Genomic DNA, 19609 nt, shown 5'->3' on the forward strand with positions numbered 1-19609 from the left:
GAGAAATGTTTCTTGGATTTGGCAACGTGGCTCATTGGTATCCTTGGTAAGTTTAAGAGAAGGGTGGACAGATTAAGGTGGATTGAAGAGGAAATAGAGGTGAGGAAATGGAGACCTCTAGTGTAGACAACTTTTTTTAGTTTTGTTGCAAAGAGTGAAGAAATGAGATGACAGGATAAAGGGAAGGTTTTACTTTTAAGATGGTAATGATCCAGTAGAAGCAACTGATGATACAGCAAGGAAAACCCTTTGAGAATGCATGAGGGGGTGGGATCCATAGCACTAGGGGGTTTTGCCCTTTGACGGGGCAAAGACACGTCTTTCATAGTATCAGGAAGGAAGACAAGAGAAGATGGGTACAAACGTAAGAAGGCTTGTGGCATGCCAGTTGGATGAGAATGCTCCTTTCTGATGATTTTTTTGATGATAATTTTCATTTTCTCAAAGAAATATGAGAAGTCATTAGTTATGGTGGAGTGAGAAAAAAAAGGTGTAGGGTTTGAACAGAGAAAGCATGAAATACCCTACCTCTGGAAGTGGGAAAGTGAACTTACTAGGGAAATTCAGTAAGATTGCCAGAAAAGTCTAATGCCCTTTTGAGGCTTGTGGTCAAGAATTTAAAGTGAAAGCCTCAGTCCTCGTTTTAACTTGTTTTCTTTAGAAGGTGAATTGTTGGGTCCAATTAGAATTGGGGTTTTATCAGGTGAGTATAATGGAGAAAGAGAAAAACAAGAGTAGTATGTATTTGTAGGCAATCATAACATCTAAACTGGGTGACACAGGTTATAAATATAAGAATGTGAGAGAGAGTGAAAAAGTAATACACTTAATCGTTTGGAGGTTTTGATGAAGTCAAAGAATCAGAGTTACTATGATCACACAGTTGGGATGAAATAGAGATTTTAGAGATGGTGTGGTTACCGGCAATAACAAACACAGGGATAACCATGATGGGGCGGGGGATGGTTGGTGTAGGATGGAAGATTGTTGGAGGTGAGCAGGTAAAGAATTCACAGAATATTGGGTGGTCATCCACAAAGATGTTGGATGAACAGAAGTAGAGCTGGAAAGGAAGACAATGAGCCATGAGCTAATATTAACTGAGGGAGGAATGATCCACCAAAAGGTCCACAGTTGACAGTAACTAGGAGGGGTATTAAGGGATATTGCTAGTGCACTTCAAAGAAGTTGCAGATTTCAAAGCAGGAAGGACGATGCCCATTGGTTGATTTCATATACATATTTTAATATAGTAATTTTGAAGTATCTTAATCTAGTCATAAAGTGTTGAGTGATAGTGGAATTAAGAAAAATGTTATATTCCTCCTGTGAGTTGTGTTTGTAAATTGTTAGTCTATATACACACACAAAATCAAGGCCTCTATTCCTTTTGTACAAAGAGTGCATTCACTTGAACATATTGCGAAGTTTATATTGCTAAAAGAAACCTGTATTCCAAAAGGAAATCAGTAAGATTGTGTGTGTGAAATCGGTAAGATCTTATTTCTCTAACTTCATTGGCCTACTACAAGGTAGATAGTAGGCACTTAATTTATGCTTTTGAACCGGGGAATCTCTGTTCTTTCTGGGAAAGGACACCCGCAGACTGCTCCTAGGGGAAATCAAGAAACAAAAGGGCCCTCTAACATCTCCCCCCAGGAGCTGATAGGGTCCTGGCTATTTGCTTTCACGGGAAAATTCCTCCAGAGAACGCATTCAAATTTCTCCCAGCAAATCACAGTGGCCTACAGCCAACTCCTTTTCGCTCATTGGCCGACTGGAAACTTCAGCCACTCCAGGCCTCCCGCCTCTTAATCGGGAGCCAATAGGAAAGATTATCGCTTCGTAACTTAGCGTCATCAGGTACCGTACTTGCAATTGGCTACTGGAGCTACGATCGAGAAGTAGGCGGGGCCACGCCAGCCGGCCTATATAAGAAGAGGACAAAGGCGGCGCGCCGCCTGTGTCATCCGCCATCTTGTGCGAAGCAAGGTGGCCTCCACGTTTCCTGAGCGCCTTCTCCGCTTCTGCCTCGACCGCCCCTTGGTCACAGACATGTCTCGGGATCGGTTCCGGAGTCGCGGCGGTGGTGGCGGCGGCTTCCACCGGCGAGGAGGCGGCGGCGGCCGCGGCGGCCTCCACGACTTCCGCTCCCCGCCGCCCGGCATGGGCCTCAATCAGAACCGCGGACCCATGGGTCCCGGGCCGGGCCAGGGTGGCCCCAAGCCCCCGATCCCGCCACCGCCTCCGCACCAACAGCAGCAGCAGCCGCCGCCTCAGCAGCCGCCCCCACAGCAGCCGCCGCCGCTTCAGCCGCCGCCTCACCAGCAACCGCATCAGCCGCCGCATCAGCCGCCGCATCAGCAGCCGCCGCCGCCCCCGGACTCGTCCAAGCCTGTCGTTCCTCAGGGACCCGGCCCGGCTCCCGGGGTCGGCAGCGCTCCGCCGGCCTCCGGCGCGGCGCCGCCCGCCACTCCCCCGACCTCGGGGGCCCCCCCGGGACCGGGCCCCACGCCGACCCCGCCGCCCGCTGTCACCTCGGCGCCCCCTGGCGCGCCCCCGCCCGCGCCGCCAAGCAGCGGGGTCCCCACCACCCCCCCTCAGGCCGGGGGCCCGCCGCCGCCTCCCGCAGGGGGCCCAGTCCCAGGGCCTAAGCAGGGCCCCGGCCCCGGTGGCCCGAAAGGCGGCAAAATGCCAGGCGGGCCGAAGCCCGGCGGGGGTCCGGGCCTAAGCACTCCTGGCGGCCACCCCAAGCCGCCGCACCGGGGCGGCGGGGAGCCCCGCGGGGGCCGGCAGCACCACCCGCCCTACCACCAGCAGCACCACCAAGGGCCCCCGCCCGGCGGGCCCGGCGGCCGCAGCGAGGAGAAGATCTCCGACTCGGAGGTGAGTGTCTCCGGAGGACGCGTCGGCTTCTCTAAGATGGCGGCGGCCCCCTACTCCTTCCCCTCCGCGGCCTCCATTTTGTCGGGCACCGGAAAGGACGCCTGCGCGGGCGGCGGGGGGCGGGGCCGGCTGCCGGGGAGGGGGCCGGTGTGGGGCCTCTGGTCGCCCCGGCCTGGCGTCCCGCCTGCCTGGGGACCGAGGGGCGGGGCGGAGGAAGGAGGCGCTGGGAGGCTGTGATGTGGCCTGTTAGAGCTAGCGGGTCCGGGGGAACGAGTGCAGCAGGGCGTGAGAGTCGGAGATGGGAGAGTTCCGGTCTCAGCGGCGCAGGCGCAAGTCGTCCCGGTGACAGCGGGATTTTGGTCGTTGTCTTTTCTCATTTAAGGCTCGATTATCATTTTAAGTTTTGTGTGCCGAGATTTAGATTTGTCGGGGACGCTCAGCATATACGGCTGACGAGGTGGCTGACACACAGGTTGCTGTGTAGAGAGGTCTGTGTGTCTGTTCTCAAGAGTATCCTGGATTATTTGGGTTTTTTGGTGTTAGGATCATATTGGCGATCATATTGGAAATTCCGCAAATGTAGTAGAGCCCTGATTTTGACTTGAAACGGAACAGGGGAGCAACCCGATAACTTAGCCAGTTCGGGAAAAGCGAAAATTATTACTGGGTTTTCCTACTTGCAGAGGTCGTTGGTGTCTGAAATTCCCATCCTTTTTCATCAGGGGTTTAAAGCCAACTTGTCTCTCTTGAGGAGGCCTGGAGAGAAAACATACACTCAGCGCTGTCGGTTGTTTGTTGGGAATCTACCTGCTGATATCACGGAGGACGAATTCAAAAGACTATTTGCTAAATATGGAGAACCAGGAGAAGTTTTTATCAACAAAGGCAAAGGATTCGGATTTATTAAGCTTGTGAGTTTGATTTTATGTAGAATTAAAAATGTCTTTTTTTTTTTTTTGCTACTACATACTGGTTTTTAAACCAACAAAAATAAGTGGGTTTTCAGAATTTTTATTATTTTTAAGAAAAGATGCAGTTGCTGGTCAGTGCATAATTGTTGGTATCTAAGAAAGGAGGGGAGTGGGCAAAGCTTTTAATTGCCTGCCCTGAATGGTGTCAGGGAGGGCTGCCTGAAGCCACTTGACCTGAGCCGCAGGAAGAATAGGAGTGGGAGTTAGGCTTGTGGCAGTTTCAGAGCGGGCATTAGCCAATTTTGAGATCATTAACGTGAGTGTGTCTGATATTTTCAGGAGTCTAGAGCATTGGCTGAAATTGCCAAAGCTGAACTTGACGATACCCCCATGAGAGGTAGACAGCTTCGGGTTCGCTTTGCCACACATGCCGCTGCCCTTTCTGTTCGAAATCTTTCACCTTACGTTTCCAATGAACTGTTGGAAGAAGCCTTTAGCCAGTTTGGTCCTATTGAAAGGGCTGTAGTAATTGTGGATGATCGTGGAAGGTCTACAGGGAAAGGCATTGTTGAATTTGCTTCTAAACCAGCAGCAAGAAAAGCATTTGAAAGGTGCAGTGAAGGCGTTTTCCTACTGACAACGTAAGTTCTTGTGATTATTCCAATAATTTCTCTTCATTAACTTGTATGAGGAAGTTGCAAGTGGAACAAAGTTAAGATGGCGGTGTTTTTGTTATTAGAACTCCTCGTCCAGTCATTGTGGAACCACTCGAACAATTAGATGATGAAGATGGTCTTCCTGAAAAACTTGCACAGAAGAATCCAATGTATCAAAAGTAAGATTGATTGAACTTTGGGGCAGTTTTTAAGTGTAAATGGTAACTTGTTCTAGGAACTTTTCAAATTTGCTTAAAATACGCAAAATTCTTCTAAATGGATGTGCTTAATAAAAACTTCAGGCTCAGAAAGTTAGAGGTTTTGAAGCAGTTAAATGTCTGATGTTTGTTTCTGAGGTAGGTCTGTTTCACATGCAATCTTATTTTGTCCTTAGAACAACTGCATGATGTGTCGGTGTCTTGGTATTTTGAGAATGGGAAAATGTCGGGCTGACCTTGTGGCCGAGTGGTTAAGTTCGCGCGCTCCGCTGCAGGCGGTCCAGTGTTTCGTTGGTTCGAATCCTGGGCGTGGACATGACACTGCTCATCCAACCACGCTGAGGCGGCGTCCCGCATGCCACAACTAGAAGGACCCACAACTGAAAATACACAACTATGTACCGGGGGGCTTTGGGGAGAAAAAGGAAAAGATGAAATCTTTAAAAAAAAAAAAAAAGAATGGGAAAATGTATTTCTTGACTAGGTTTTGGCTAGAGTAAATAGAATTAGGAAATGGAAAAAGGAGGATTTCTTTCCAGTGCCCATACTCTGTTACTGTATCATTCTGGGGCATGTATTGTTTGTCGTGGGAAGATATTTTATGTGAACCAGGGTGTTCTTGGGCTTTTGATATTCCTTACAGGTGATAGGGCCAGGGGAAAGGCCAGTGTTTTTAGGGGAATCAAATAGTATTTTTTTGTGTGCATCCACAAATTGATTCACGTTTAAATATTATCAGAGAGAGAGAAACTCCTCCTCGTTTTGCCCAGCATGGCACATTTGAGTACGAATATTCTCAGCGCTGGAAGTCCCTGGATGAAATGGAAAAACAGCAAAGGGAACAAGTTGAAAAAAACATGAAAGATGCAAAAGACAAACTGGAAAGTGAAATGGAAGATGCCTATCATGAGCATCAGGCAAATCTTTTGCGTCAAGGTAAAAAAAAAATCCTTTGTGATAGGACCAATTGCTTTTTTAACTTACTTGAAATTCATTAATGTGAATTCAAAACAAAATTTTCCGATGTTCAGATCTGATGAGACGCCAGGAAGAATTAAGACGCATGGAAGAACTTCACAATCAAGAAATGCAGAAACGTAAAGAAATGCAATTGAGGTAAAATTTTGTTGAACTAAGGTTTTTCGTTCTGCATTAACATTTAGAGGAAAGCTGTACCTAAATTTTGCAGGTGAGTCAGATGCGTTCAAAGAGGTTAGATACCGTGTCAGTGGTCTAACTCTTAAATTGGAATAGACTGTAAGAATTTCATTAATATTGCTTATTTTCTCTGCCAGAATGCCTCTAGGGCTATTCTCTTAGACTCACTTTCCAGACCTTTGTGTGTGTTTGCTCTAACCTAGACTTTGTAAAGCTCTTAGGGGAACTACTAGCTTTCTACAAATTGAATTATAAAAGATGGGGATAACACTCAGGTTTATATGCTTGATGAATATTTCCAGGCAAGAGGAGGAACGACGTAGAAGGGAAGAAGAGATGATGATTCGTCAGCGTGAGATGGAAGAACAAATGAGACGCCAAAGAGAGGAAAGTTATAGCCGGATGGGCTACATGGATCCAGTAAGTATACTTCTGTTGCGATCTAGTTGGAGTTGTCTATAAAACTTGTAGGTACCTAGAACGAAATGTTACTCAGTTAAGTAGAACATTTTGCATTATAGCTAATTTGTGTGTGTGTGTGAGGAAGACTGGCCCTGAGCTAACATGTGTTGCTAATCTTCTTTTTGCTTGAGGAAGATTGTCCCTGAGCTAACGTCTGTGCCAATCTTCCTCTATTTTATATGTGGGACACCGCCACAGTACGGCTTGATGTGTGTAGGTCCGCGCCCGAGATCCGAACCTGTGAACCCTGGGCCACCGAAGCCGAGCATGCAAACTTAACTACTACGCCACCGGGCCAGGCTTTTTTTTTTTTTTTTGTAAACAATTGTATTACTTTTGATGACTGATATGCGTTGAATTTTATCTTCTTAGTTGGGCCAAAAGATTTCATTGGTTGGGAAGAAGCTTTATAGATTTTCTGATAATTGAATCTTAATAACTAGTTTCAGAATGTTGATTTTGAAGTTGACTTGGTCTTTTTTTAAAAGTTAAAATTTTTTTTTATGTTTTGGAAATTTCTGTTCTCACGAATACTTGTGGGTATAGTACAGATTTGTGAAAGAGATTTTTTTTTTCAGAGAGAGAGAGACATGAGAATGGGTGGTGGAGGAGCAATGAACATGGGAGGTAAGCAGGAACATCAAATTATCAGTACCATTAGAGAGCAGTGTTTTGGTTGAGTCGTAACCAGCATTTTTGTTTCCTAGATCCCTATGGTTCAGGAGGCCAGAAATTTCCACCTCTAGGTGGTGGTGGTGGCATAGGTTATGAAGCTAATCCTGGAGTTCCACCAGCAACCATGAGTGGTTCCATGATGGGAAGTGACATGGTAATGTATCCTGTGAGACGTAGTACCAAGGAAATTCTCATTTTCACAACTTATGTGTGTGTTTTTTTTTTTTTTTTAAAGTAGGTGACTGGACCTCTTTTAGTTCCCCTATCATGTAAATCCTATTGAGGAATACTTTGGCAACATAGAAGAACTCAGTGTATGGTAACCTAGACATTACGGTTGCCAACAAGAAGTCAATGCTGTTAGTAGTATGTTGGAGTTATCTTTGGCAATAAGTAGACTTAGGTGCTTTCTGTTATATTGCTTGTGTACTTTTGCACTCTAGCGCATGGCAAATCCAAATTCTAAATGATAGATAAGGTACCTGATTATTCTGCATCCAAGTGAGAGTAATCAAATGGCAAACTGTCATTCGTTATGTTGGTATTTGCCATAAGTGTGAATCAGGCTTGTAGTTTGTAGCTTTAGACATGTTTTAGTGATGTATAGGACTTTGACCTATATTTGGTGTGGCTTCTACCCATGATGAAAAGGGAATTGTTTAGTGTTTTGACTCGTCGTTTTCCCAACTGTTGGGCCTGTTCATAGGTACACCATCTAAAATAAACTGACATCTCTATTTTGCTACAGGGTAGCAAAAATCAGTGGTAATTTTAAGCATACTAGTTGTGTGCATTTGATCTGAACCATCTTGGTGCTATCATACTGTAGCTGTACAGATAGCCTGTCAGGATGCTTTAGACCAACCAAGTGAATTGGTCTGAGTGGCTGTATTAGTGCTTTAAAAATCCTTAGGGGAAATGAATATTGGCTTTAGAGGTGGGTTTAGAGAAGAGTGCATTTTCACAAGCGATTGAATCGGATTGGTTCACCTACGGGCTTTTGGCAAAGGAGGGAAGCTGCAGTGTGTAGTTCACTAGATACATTCTACAAATGGGAACATAAGTATTTAGTATGGGGCCTCATCTATTTAAAATCTACTTAGGACTTTTTGAGAATTAGAGTCGTAAATAGCTGGTTGGGTTAAATGTAGTGCTGTGAGTTTTTTTGAAATTGAATTTTTAAAAAATTGGGGTAACATTATGGTTTATATCCTTCCTAAAAGGCAGATAGTAGGTATATATCAAATTTGTAAAATCTAATTTGATGTGTTCCCACAGTTAAGGTTCTATATTCCAAGAACAGGTAGCTCCTGGGTTTTCAGATGTTACAATAACACAATTGTGAGACCCCTAGATTTTCCTTTTTAACTTTTTGAAATACTCAGTACAGTGTGCTAAAATCCTAAAACTTGTAAGAGTTTGCAAAATAACTTAAAGGATTGAGATTTAGTCCTTTCAAGTGGCCTTATAGTAGTTTGTAGGAAACATGTTGAAATTATGGGAACAATTAAACTCTGATGGCCGTTTTAGTTTTTTTTTTTTTTTTTTTTTTTGAGTAATTCTCTCAGTAACTGATCTGTTTTAAATGGAGTATGAAAGACAGTTCAGGATGCTGTGCTTGCATATCTGTAGGATTCTTCTGTTTGGGTGCATAGGTTTCTAAGACTAGAATTACCTAAAACTAGATGGAATAATGAAGTCCTGCTTTATTGCAGTCACTAAAGCTTGGTGTTAATGCTATTTGGGAGATACCCAAAACAGAATCATAACAAAGTATCAGTGGATTTTTCTAAGACCTAAAGGCGAAGTTGGGCTCTTATGGGGTGGGCTGTATATTCAGTCCATTTGCAATAATACAGAATAGTACTGTGAACATAATTGTCTGGTTATATAGTGATGGCTCTGAAGGTGGTATACCTGTGAGAATGTGGCAGCACATGTTTTTTAATCAAGTTATTGTGCCGGTTAAGTGACTAAATCTATTAGTCTTTTATGCTTTTTCTTTTTGTAGTCTGGTAGCATTTTATTAAAACTTTGAACCTTTTAAGATTTGTGCAACTTAGCAGATGTGTCTTAAGATCTTGAAAAGCACAAGGTTTCTTATGCAGCACATGCCACTAACTGGTGAGTAGGTCTTTGTCACTTGACTGAGTGAATTGAATCTGTCTGGTTGGGCTTGGCAGGCTTACTTGGAAATTAAATTTCCTGTTCAGATCTTCAAAGTGAGAAGTTTGCAAGCTTTCCAGTGGGTTAATCTGATGTGAAATTTCTTAAAACTCATTTTGGAATGGGTTTTCACATCTGCACTAATTCTTAAATTTTTTAGCACTACAGGGAAGATCTATTCTTTGAAACAGGTGTATGAGAATGGCTCAAGTGGGAACATACCACAAGGCATGTATTATCGTAAACTAATTTTCAAATTACCCTTTTTTCCTTTCTATGTTCCCGGTACCTGTGGATCGACTCATTGGTGATTGTATCGACGAACGTTGACTACGGAACCTTCTAAAATATTTACTTAACACACATGGACATCAACTACATATAATGAACTGTTAATTACTGTTTCAATAGCGTACTGAGCGCTTTGGGCAGGGAGGTGCGGGACCTGTGGGTGGACAGGGTCCTAGAGGAATGGGGCCTGGAACTCCAGCAGGATATGGTAGAGGGAGAGAAGAGTATGAAGGCCCAAACAAAAAACCCCGATTTTAGATGTGATATCTAGGCTTTCATTCCAGTTTGTTTTTGTCTTTTCTTGTTTAGATACCAATCTTTTAAATTCTTGCATTTTAGTAAGAAAGCTACCTTTTTATGGATGTTAGCAGTTTATTGACCTAATATTTGTAAATGGTCTGTTTGGGCAGGTAAAATTATGTAATGCAGTGTTTGAAACAGGAATTTTTTTTCCTTTTTATTTCCTTTTTTTTAAACTGTATAATGTCCCTCAAGTTATGGCAGTGTACCTTGTGCCACTGAATTTCCAAAGTGTACCAATTTTTTTTTTTACTGTGCTTCAAATAAATAGAAAAAAATAGTTATGATATTGATCTTCAACTTTTGCCATTCATGCTTCTATGCACATTAGGCTAGGTATTCCACTTTGAAAGCATGAGAGTGTCTAGGCCTTTGAATGGCATATGCCATTTCTGGGAAATGTATTTGTAGGCTAAGTACTACTTTCTACAAATAACTACCCCCTTGTTTTAAAGAGAAGAGATGCATATTGAAGTAGTTTGATGATTTGATTTGTTTGGCATTATAGGAAGCAGGTTGGTGCTAAGTATTTAAATGGTTATGTAAGCAAAGCTGAACTGTAAATCTTCATTCAGGAATGTGTATTAAGATTATGGAATGGGTGTAAGACTATTGGTAGGGGGAGAAAGTGGGTATGACTAAATGGATCTTTTATGGCACTATGATCTATCCTTTCCTTGAAAGTTTCTGAAGAAAAAGTGGAAAGATCATTTTGTTGCATTCCTCCATTCTTGTTTTTAAAGAACAAGTCCCAAGCCCTACAAATGGCTTGTAATGAACTTTCACATTTGAATTAAAGATTGTTAAACATGAAGTCTTTTCATGTATTACTTCAAGTGATTATAAAGGTGGGGTTTAGTCTGAAAAATTCAACTTGAAAGTAAGAAGTGTAGTGACCATAAAGTAGGCTTAGCTCTACATACATTTGTACTCTGTAACTTTTACATCTCCTTGTGCTACTTCTGTTGGGCAAAATATGTAGGACTATAAAAATCTGTTCTCTTTTCTAAGAGTTAGTGGTGACTGTTAACTTAGGGTTGCAGATAACCATTCTTATTGTAAAATATTTGTTAACCTGTTTTTCCATGGTTTCCTTTTGATGTAGCACTAAATCTGGAGAGAGTTGCTTATGCTACACAGTACAAATATCCCTTCTTCCCACCATGAAGCTTTGGAGTGTTTCGATGGTGTTGTCAGTATATTGTCAACCTCATTGACTCTCCTTCCATTAGAATAAGAGACATTTTGACTAAATATTAAAAGTAGGTTGTTACTGTTGTCTGTTAGTACAATGGGAACCTGGTTTCTCAGTATATATATGTTAGCAGAGGAACCCTAAAAGTAGGTAAAGTAATTGAATGGTTTGGCTTTGTTCTTAGTTATGTTTCCATTCAAATTTGTACATTATAGAACTCTTACTATGGAATGTGTCTTCCTCCTTTTTACCTCTGTTCTTGGTGCTAATTGGCAAAAGTAAAATTCTAAATCAAATCCTTGTTAAAATGCTGAAGTTTAGTATTGTGCCTGAGTACAAAGGGAACCCTATTGTTGAAACAATTGAGTACTTTCTGCATAGGCAACCGGATAATACTAAAACACTAGTGGAGTATAAAGGCATGCCACCCAATTCTGGTTGTGTGACTGACAGGTACATGGTGTGCTAATTAAGGGAGAGAATCGCATTAGAAAATGTTCATTATTACTATTCACCAAGACACTTGGAAATGGGTAGCTCTACCATAATTATATCAATGAGGAAGTTGTGTTCCAGGTTATTTATTGGTGATATGTATGAGATTTTTCTGTATGGAAACAAGGGTCTTGATTTGAAAGGAGTCCGTTACAATTTGATTGAATTGTATGGTAGGGACTCCGCTAATGATAAGAAAATAAGGGGTGTTCATGGGACACCCACAAAGGGTGAACTTGAATGTGTGTGGGTGGGGGCTGGTGGGGAAATGGGAAAATCTGCCTATAAAATTAATGTTTCAGTTTATTTTTCAGATTACATGCCTTTCTTTATAAGGGATGCTGGCACAGACCCCTAAAATAAGCTTTTGGTAGTACTGTACCTTTGAAGAGTGGTGAAGGATGCTAATGGATAATCTCCTGAAAGTTGTGGTTTTGATAGCCTTAGTGTGGGCTGTAGAATTGCTAAACATTGTTTAGCAAATAATGTTGCTTAGTTTCAACTAAGTTTTGACTTTCATCACTGAAACGGCAGTGTGCCAAGGGTTGTAAGCTACTCAAATAGACTTTCAATAAGTCTTGCAATGTATATGATAGTTTTTAGCCTAATGTGAATTTAAATCATCTTAAAAAGTAGTTTCCTAAAAGCTGATATGAAACTTGGGGTGGGAAGGGGAAGGTAGTACTTACGAAGTATTTTAGCCATTTTTCTCATTTAAAGAAACCACCTGCCCCCATTTCCTCTTCTCCACTTTCTCTCATAATTCTGTTTTAAGAGGAACAATGATTCTTGTTAAGCTTATTAACTCCTAATCTTTAAAAACTACATTCTCTAAGAGACCCCAGTGTATTTTATAGGTATCTCATAGGCTGAAGCCATTGGCTCACATTATTTAGTGAAACCATAGTCCTCTTTGCGTAGAACACTAAACTCCTAAGTTAGAAGTACTATAAACCCCACCACTCTTTATAGATGTATTATACCACTAATATAAACATCATAATTTGGGAAATTGTAATGTTACGCTTGTGCAATTTTTCTAAGTGGCATATTATGGCAGATAAAAATTTAGGTACTTGGCTTTTCTTGGGCAAGCCACTAAGTTGTGGCGGAATGTTTTCTGGTGTCTTGGACTGCAATTGTGCACTATTAAAGTAGTGGCCTGCTACATAACTGCGTTTAGCCAGCATTTCTGCAGTGCGTAACTGTGAGGAACGTAGTACCGCAAATGGCAATGGACATTAGGACCCGGATGTAGTATTCCTGCTTGCTCCAAGATTCTCATTGCCGACTGCATACAGGTAGGTAACAAGCAATATAATCTAACTTGGTGACTTGCTATGTACTTTTATTCCGTGGTCATTCTGACATCACACTTCTGACGATGAGATTACAGTGCAGCACCTAACACTTGTACGGTAAAGCTAGCTTATGTCAGAACTGTGTGGGTTTGGGTTTAGAGCTGTAATTTGTCAGGCAGAATCCAGTGCTGTTGCAGTTCTCAGATAAAAAGTGCAAACTTGGTTCTTTGGTATATGATTCCAGTTGTGTGGTTTTCTTTAGTTGCATTGTAACTGAAGATAATGTGGAATACATCAGCAGTGTGGGGGAGAGGGAACCAAACCATACTGGGGAAGTAGAGTGCTTTTAGCATCTTGACACGGACTGTATAGCATGTGATAATTAGTCTCTGTTGTAGCAAACTGACCTGCCCATAGGTCACCAATGCCAACAATTTCAGAATGCAATCTTGGTAATTATTCTGCAAGTTGAGGGAATGAAGACTAAAAGTACAGTTTTTTTGTAATGTGATTTAAAATTTTTAAAAAAATGGTCTCCATGGGAAAATCTTTGTTACTAACTTGGGCTTAGATGGGAATCTAATGTGAATAGTTCAAGTTATGTGACTTGTCTAAATATGTCTATACTCTAAACCTGGGGGAAAGTGGTGTGGCACGTTGACTTGCCTACAGTTGAGTGAATACATGTTGGGAATCATTTCCCAATCATAAGACCTCGTCGTATTCTGTAGGATAACTGCAAATCTTCAGAGTAGCTTTTTGAATTTGGTTCCCTTAGCTTTAGGGATGTGATGATATAATCCAAAATGTTCAATTACCAAAAAAATGAGTCTCAAAAGCCCCTTCCTTTGTTGCTTAGGACTTAGTTTTTGCATCGACAGTTGTTCCAGACCTCAATTCAACTTTGGTTTTTGAACTGGTTTTTAGCTAGCATGCATGAGAAACAGCTTTTCACATATAATCCTTTCTGCTCTGTAACTGGAAATTTGGTTTACTCTGCATAAATCCTGGTGAAAACTCTTCATGACTTTGAGCAGTTTCTTCCATTGTATCAAGAAAAATGGCTTGCTCTTGGCAAGCGATTCACAAGATGGGGACAGATTCGTACTTGAATATGTAGTTCATTCAAGCAAGTAACTGGACTCTCCTGCCAGATGAAAGAACAAATGGTGACTAGTTTAGCTGTCTATATTAGTAATACAATGCAGATCAAACATAATGCTCAATGTTAGTGACAGGAGTGTCACTAAATTGGCATACAGCCCTGATTGCGTTTTCCTGTGGCATAATCTGTTAAATCGGTGGCCAACACATGCTACCGTGATTTAGCAATTGTTTAGAAATAAAAGCTCAGGTTTATTTCCTAACGGTCAACAACTTTGAGAGAATGTACTTGTTACAATATATGGACTTTGGGGAATATCTTTGGGGTGGGGGGTTAATTTTGCTTCATTCTGCTTATTTCGAGATGAATAGGCTTTTGCACTTTCGAATGAGAAACCTGTGACTTAAGTCAATTCTTGCTAGTTTTGATTTGTATGTAGCTGTAATTTGTGAATCTTAGTGCAGAGGGTCTTAAAAACACTCATTCAAAAAGCTGGGGATAAATGGGTTTCAGTAATAACACTATACTAAGGTGCCTGCATTGTATTTCATAGTCTTGTTATAAACCAAAATTATTCTTTTTAATGACAGTGGTCTGAAGTTCAGAGGTGTGATGCCAGAATGCATTTTCGTACTGTTAGGCCCTTGGAACAGATACCGGTGCTTTCTGAAAGATGAAAGAAATGCAATGGGTGCTCTTCACACAAGGTTGCAAAACCTGCAAAGAATGCAAAATAGTCTCAACTTTTCCCCAATAAAGAGATGCGTGTGACTAGTTTTGGACTTTTCACTTTAATGGGGGTTGCATGTCTCCTATTGTTAATCATTGTCAGCTGCAGTGACATGATCCACAGTCCTGCATTTACTGGCTTTCCCTTAATGATTTTGGGTAGGTTTTAGGAGCCAGGATGTTTGTTCTGGGCCTTTATTTGGTTGGCTTTAGCTGATAATGTTTCAGTGCTCTGTCAGCTAGTGCAGTTCTCAAATGGCTGCCTATTAGGGAAAGAATTCAGAGGATTTGACTGCTCCTAATCATCTGTCATTGCTGCTAGATAATGATTGGCAATTTTTAAGACTCAACTGTGGAAATCGCAGAGTTGTTGGTAATCCATCAACCATAAAAACGTTGCTTTTGAACACCAGTGCTGAAAACATTTTATTCGGAGGGAGAAAAGGGGGCTGGATGCAGAATAGGATAATCTGGAGAATGGGGGAAGAATGCAAAACGATATAGTATCCCTTATGGATGGTACATGTGCAACAGGGAACTCTATTTCCTAACACCCTTGGCAGTAACTGATTATCAGGGAGGAATGAAAACCTGGAACTTGAATTAAGGCTGATCTTTCTGGTTTTTGTGCACTGTGGCCCTGCCAGGCGTATATAGTGAAGGTGCATGTCTTCTCCCTCAGAAAAACTCAGGTTCCTTGCTGTCCCAATAAGGCTTAGCTTCCCTGCCCTAACTTAAAACTCAGTCAGGACTTAGAGGGAAAGAACGAGGCAAATATATAGGATTGCAGGGTAACAACTGCATTGTTGGGTTCTGTGGGATGGGGAGGGCACTCTTGGAGGAGGACTGCTGAAGGTGGTCAGTCCACCTGAGAATGGAAGACATACTTGAATGGGGAGCAGGGTATGTACTTTCATATGAAAAGAGCCGATGTTCAAACTCATTTGGTAAGGTAAACGTTGTCACATACCTTCACATAAGGGATAGTATATTTTGGGTTGCAGTCAAACTTCACTGTGCTCAGACTGGTGAAAAGAGAAGTTAGGCTGCTGTATTTTAAAGAAGATACAGTTTTCATTCTAATTCAGGTGTCTGCTTTACTACTTTACATAAGAATAATTTTAGATTTTTTTCCCCCCATGAAGTTTCTTCCTATTTTTTTATGCTGTAACTTGCCCCTTAATCTTTGTCTCTGGAATTTTACTCTTTAAATTTTGAAGTTAACTAGCATTTTCAAACTTTTATACCCTTGTCTTTTATATTAACTTTTTCTTATTATTCTTTAGGTAAGAATGATTGATGTTGGCTGACACTGGAGTGCTTATTCACTTCAAGTAAGTTTCCTTTGAAATCTTAACCTGTAGAAGACTTTGGATTTGATTTCTCTCTCTTTTTTTTTTTTTTTTTTTTTTTAGATTTTATTTTTTTCCTTTTTCTCCCCAAAGTCCCCCGGTACATAGTTGTATATTCTTCATTGTGGGTCCTTCTAGTTGTGGCATGTGGGACGCCGCCCCAGCGTGGCTTGACGAGCAGTGCCATGTCCGTGCCCAGGATTCAAACCAACGAAACACTGGGCCGCCTGCAGCGGAGTGTGCAAACTTAACCACTCGGCCACGGGGCCAGCCCCGGGTTTGATTTCTCTTTAATGGTTAAATAGATTTTGCTATGTGGGGTGAAATGTGTTTGATTTTTTAAAATGCTTGTTTTTTTTAAGATAATACCCCAGTGTTTTTGTTTTTGAAAATAGGTGTGTGCATGTGAGTGTGTGTGTGACAGTTGGAAAGAGAGAAGGTGGGGAATATTTGTTACAAAAATGTCAAACAATAGAAGAATTTTAAAAAGACGCGTGGTTATGTAGAGAAAACAATCATAGAAGATTAGAAAAAGCTTGAATTAGTGGAGAAATACCATATTTTTGGTACTTTAACTTTGCACCCGTTCGAAATCCCCTTAAGATTCTTTTTTACTTATCCAGTAAACAACAGAGGAACAACTACCTAGTTGTTGACAGGAGGAAATATTCCGTAAGGACATGGGAAGGAAATTGAGAGGATATAACCTTGGTGTGTGGGCCAGATCTTTTTTAAGCAATAACATAGCAAAAACAAAAAAAAACCCAAAAACCACTGATTGGAACCCAAACTTGTGCCAAAAAGTGTCTCTCTCATTGATGACAGAATAAAATGTGCACACTAAAAGTTAATAAAAATGTAATATGCTGAGCATGTTATTTTAATAAAATCATTATGTTTTTAATGATAGGTGGATATTTGTTCTCAAAGCATAACACAGCATGAGCCAACCAAGAAGGAAAGCCACAAGCTGTTAGACTGAGGAATTGTCTAGGTAAGTTGAGTGATTCTTACCTATAAACTGCTTTCAGAAGGATGCTTGGGTGGTACAATAATAACTACTTGTGTGTGAATATCTCATTTTAGTTTCTTCTACATTAAAACTTCCTAGTCGGAAATACATTGCTTTTATAGTACAGTCATGTGCCACATAACAATATGTTTTGGTCAGTGATGGACTAGATATCCAATGGTGATAGAGGATTAGTACCATATAACCTAGGTGTGTAGTAGGCTATACCATGTAGGTTTGTGTAAGTACACTCTCTGATGTTCGCAGAGTGACAAATTCACCTAACTGATGATTTCTCAGAATGTATCCCTGTTGTTAAGTGATATGTGACTGTACTTCAATACTTTCATTTTGACAACCTTTCGAGGTTGTAAACCTTGTCTGTTGGTTTCGCTTAAGCCTCAGAAAAACAGGGACTTGGGTTTTCAATAAAAATATGTATATATATTTACTCTGTCCTTAGCACTATGCAGAGGAGGGTTTGGAAAATTTGAAGTTCTTTTTTTCATCCAAATATTATATGGTGGGGTCATCTGTAGTTGAAAATAGATGGAGAACAAAATAATAAATGATTCTCTACTAGAATCATTGACAATTTTAAAGGGTAACTCAACTTTGCTGTTCTAGTTGGAAAGCAGACACAGTGTGCAAACAAATGGACCTGGCTGTCTTCCAATAAAACTGTTTTACAAAAAGAGGTGGCTTGTGGATAGTAGCTTATTGTCCTTTCATCTGATATGAATTGCATGTATAGATAGGTATCACTCAGGTTTAAAGGGCTGTAATAATCACAGTTTGGAATTTAAACAGAAAGGGAGAGTACTTTAAGGTTAGAAATAGGGATAAAGTATAATTTAGGGCTATAGCTTATACCTGGGGAGAGGGAGGGTGCCCATTAATGGACTATCTTGAATGTTAGAGATCTGCCTTCTAAGAGTCTGGTTGCTACTAAAATTTCTTGTAGAAAACAGAAGTTATATTTAATCAGCTGGCTGGGCGACATCCGGTGTTAAGATAATCTTTTATTTTAATGATTACAGAAGCCTTAATATAGTATCACTAAATACTGTTAATACCACAGTCTTTGATTAATTTTTCTTTGGTGTTAAGAAGTTTGCTTGTTTAGAGCTAACTGATCTATGTTTGAGAACTTGGTAACTCGGATTCTTATGTCTTTTGGAGTAATTGTTTTTCCTTTAATTGGCAGGATCAGGTGAACTGTGTCCAGAAAACCAGTGAGGAAGATGGCAAAGAGGAATGAACAACCTAATTGTTGTTAATAAAGACGTTTAAAAATCAGATTGTTCTTTTATTTGTTTTGGTTTTATTTTTAAGTAGGACTCTTTGATTTCTAGAATTTTCCTTATTTCATCAACTTGTTTCTAGGTGACAAAAAAAGATGTTCATACGGTAGACGAAGAACAGATTAATTCAGGACTCTTTCTTGAGGCCTTCTTGGCAGAGCTACTTCAACTTCTTAATTACTAATCACTTTGATGGTCCTTTACTGTCTACTAACCTCACTTAGTGGCAATTTTAAAATATTGAGGGCTATCACTCCGTATGGATCTTACTCCTAAAGTTACCATGTGACTCATTTGGTAATTCTTAACTACAGTGCTCCTTGATGGATTTTGGGCATAATAGCATTTTATATCCCAGTTTTGTGTATTATAAATGAATTATCAGATGATGGTTACACGGTAGTCATACATCACTTCACAAAGCACAGACAGGATTATGTCTTGCCGAATAATGGCCATATTTTGGTTACCCCGACTAGCAATTTCTTTAAGCTAAAATAAAGTTGAATGTTATGTGCAGTGTAATCTGGGTAGATATTCAGAACAATCTATAAATGTAGGGAAAAGTGCTGGAATTAACTGTATAATCTGCTTTATAAAGAAAATTGGAAGTAAAATCTTACCCCCTTCACTCTTGTAGCTCTGATATTAAATTAAACTTGACAGGTAGTCAGTTGAAAAGCTCTTTGACACCACTTAAGCATTTGTTCAGGGTTATGTGTGTGTATGTTTAAAAGGTAATTCTGGGGGCCAGTCTGGTGGTATAGTGATTAAGTTTGTGCACTGTTTCAGCAGCCTAGGGATTGTGGGTTCAGATCCTGGGCACAGACCTGCATGCTGCTCATCAAAGCCATGCTATGTGGCATCCCATATACAAAATGGAGGAAGATTGTGACACAGGTGTTAGTTCAGAGGCAATCTTCCTCACCAAAAAAAATCCTGTTGCTGTGTCTATCTGTGGGCTTTGGTGTTTGGGCCTCGTTACTAATACTGTAGAATTTCAGAAAGTGCTGTTTTATTAGCTTGCTATGATTAAGCAGGAGAGACTTGGAATTCAGAGCAGTTTGCTCAAAATTAGTTAAAATACTCACAAAGGAAAGTTGAAAGTCAATACTCACTGGTCCCATGAAATTTGATTTGAAAAGCTGTGCATGTATAGTCAGTACCAGGGAAGAGGCCGTAATCCTGCTGGTTTTCTCATGCTCTGTAGTCATTCTGCTTATCCATGGTTGGCGTGTCTTCAAAGAGCCAGAGCGCCCAGCCATCCCAAATCAAGAATCTGTTTTGAATCTGTTGTGGTTCAACTTCTCTGTTACTCCTTTCTGATTGCCAAATTAGCATCTGAAGCTTTATGGATCTCAAGGCACAAACTAATGTAATATAGTGGTTAGGG

General features: G+C 40.8%; 1 protein-coding gene across 3 annotated transcripts; it reads left to right on the plus strand.

Annotated features, from left to right (window-relative positions):
- Positions 1 to 1915: 1915 nt before the first annotated feature.
- Positions 1916 to 18211, plus strand: SFPQ (splicing factor proline and glutamine rich). 3 transcript variants are annotated; one of them, XM_046659968.1, is made up of 13 exons: positions 1939 to 2886; positions 3609 to 3797; positions 4137 to 4438; positions 4537 to 4632; positions 5411 to 5607; positions 5703 to 5787; positions 6132 to 6249; positions 6870 to 6918; positions 6999 to 7120; positions 9544 to 12714; positions 15835 to 15882; positions 16811 to 16894; positions 18120 to 18211. In XM_046659968.1, the coding sequence occupies exons 1-10, from the start codon at positions 2056 to 2058 to the stop codon at positions 9679 to 9681; spliced, it is 2127 nt and encodes a 708-aa protein (XP_046515924.1). In that variant the 5' UTR covers positions 1939 to 2055; the 3' UTR covers positions 9682 to 12714; positions 15835 to 15882; positions 16811 to 16894; positions 18120 to 18211. The 3 variants fall into 3 exon arrangements, with proteins under 3 accessions (XP_046515925.1, XP_046515924.1, XP_046515923.1); XM_046659969.1 differs by lacking the exon at positions 9544 to 12714 and having other exon boundaries at positions 1916 to 2886; XM_046659967.1 differs by having other exon boundaries at positions 9544 to 15882.
- The last annotated feature ends 1398 nt before the right edge of the window (positions 18212 to 19609 follow it).

The sequence above is a fragment of the Equus quagga genome, chromosome 5 (assembly GCF_021613505.1).
Source record: "Equus quagga isolate Etosha38 chromosome 5, UCLA_HA_Equagga_1.0, whole genome shotgun sequence".
Classification (NCBI taxonomy): Eukaryota; Metazoa; Chordata; class Mammalia; order Perissodactyla; family Equidae; genus Equus; species Equus quagga.

Bases quoted from the DNA above. Each gene is read 5' to 3' on its own strand.
- SFPQ (XM_046659967.1), top strand. From the start codon at position 2,056: ATGTCTCGGGATCGGTTCCGGAGTCGCGGCGGTGGTGGCGGCGGCTTC. The intron at 4,439-4,536 runs GTAAGTTCTTGT...TTTTGTTATTAG, and splicing joins GGCGTTTTCCTACTGACAAC to AACTCCTCGTCCAGTCATTG. The intron at 4,633-5,410 runs GTAAGATTGATT...AAATATTATCAG, and splicing joins AAGAATCCAATGTATCAAAA to AGAGAGAGAAACTCCTCCTC.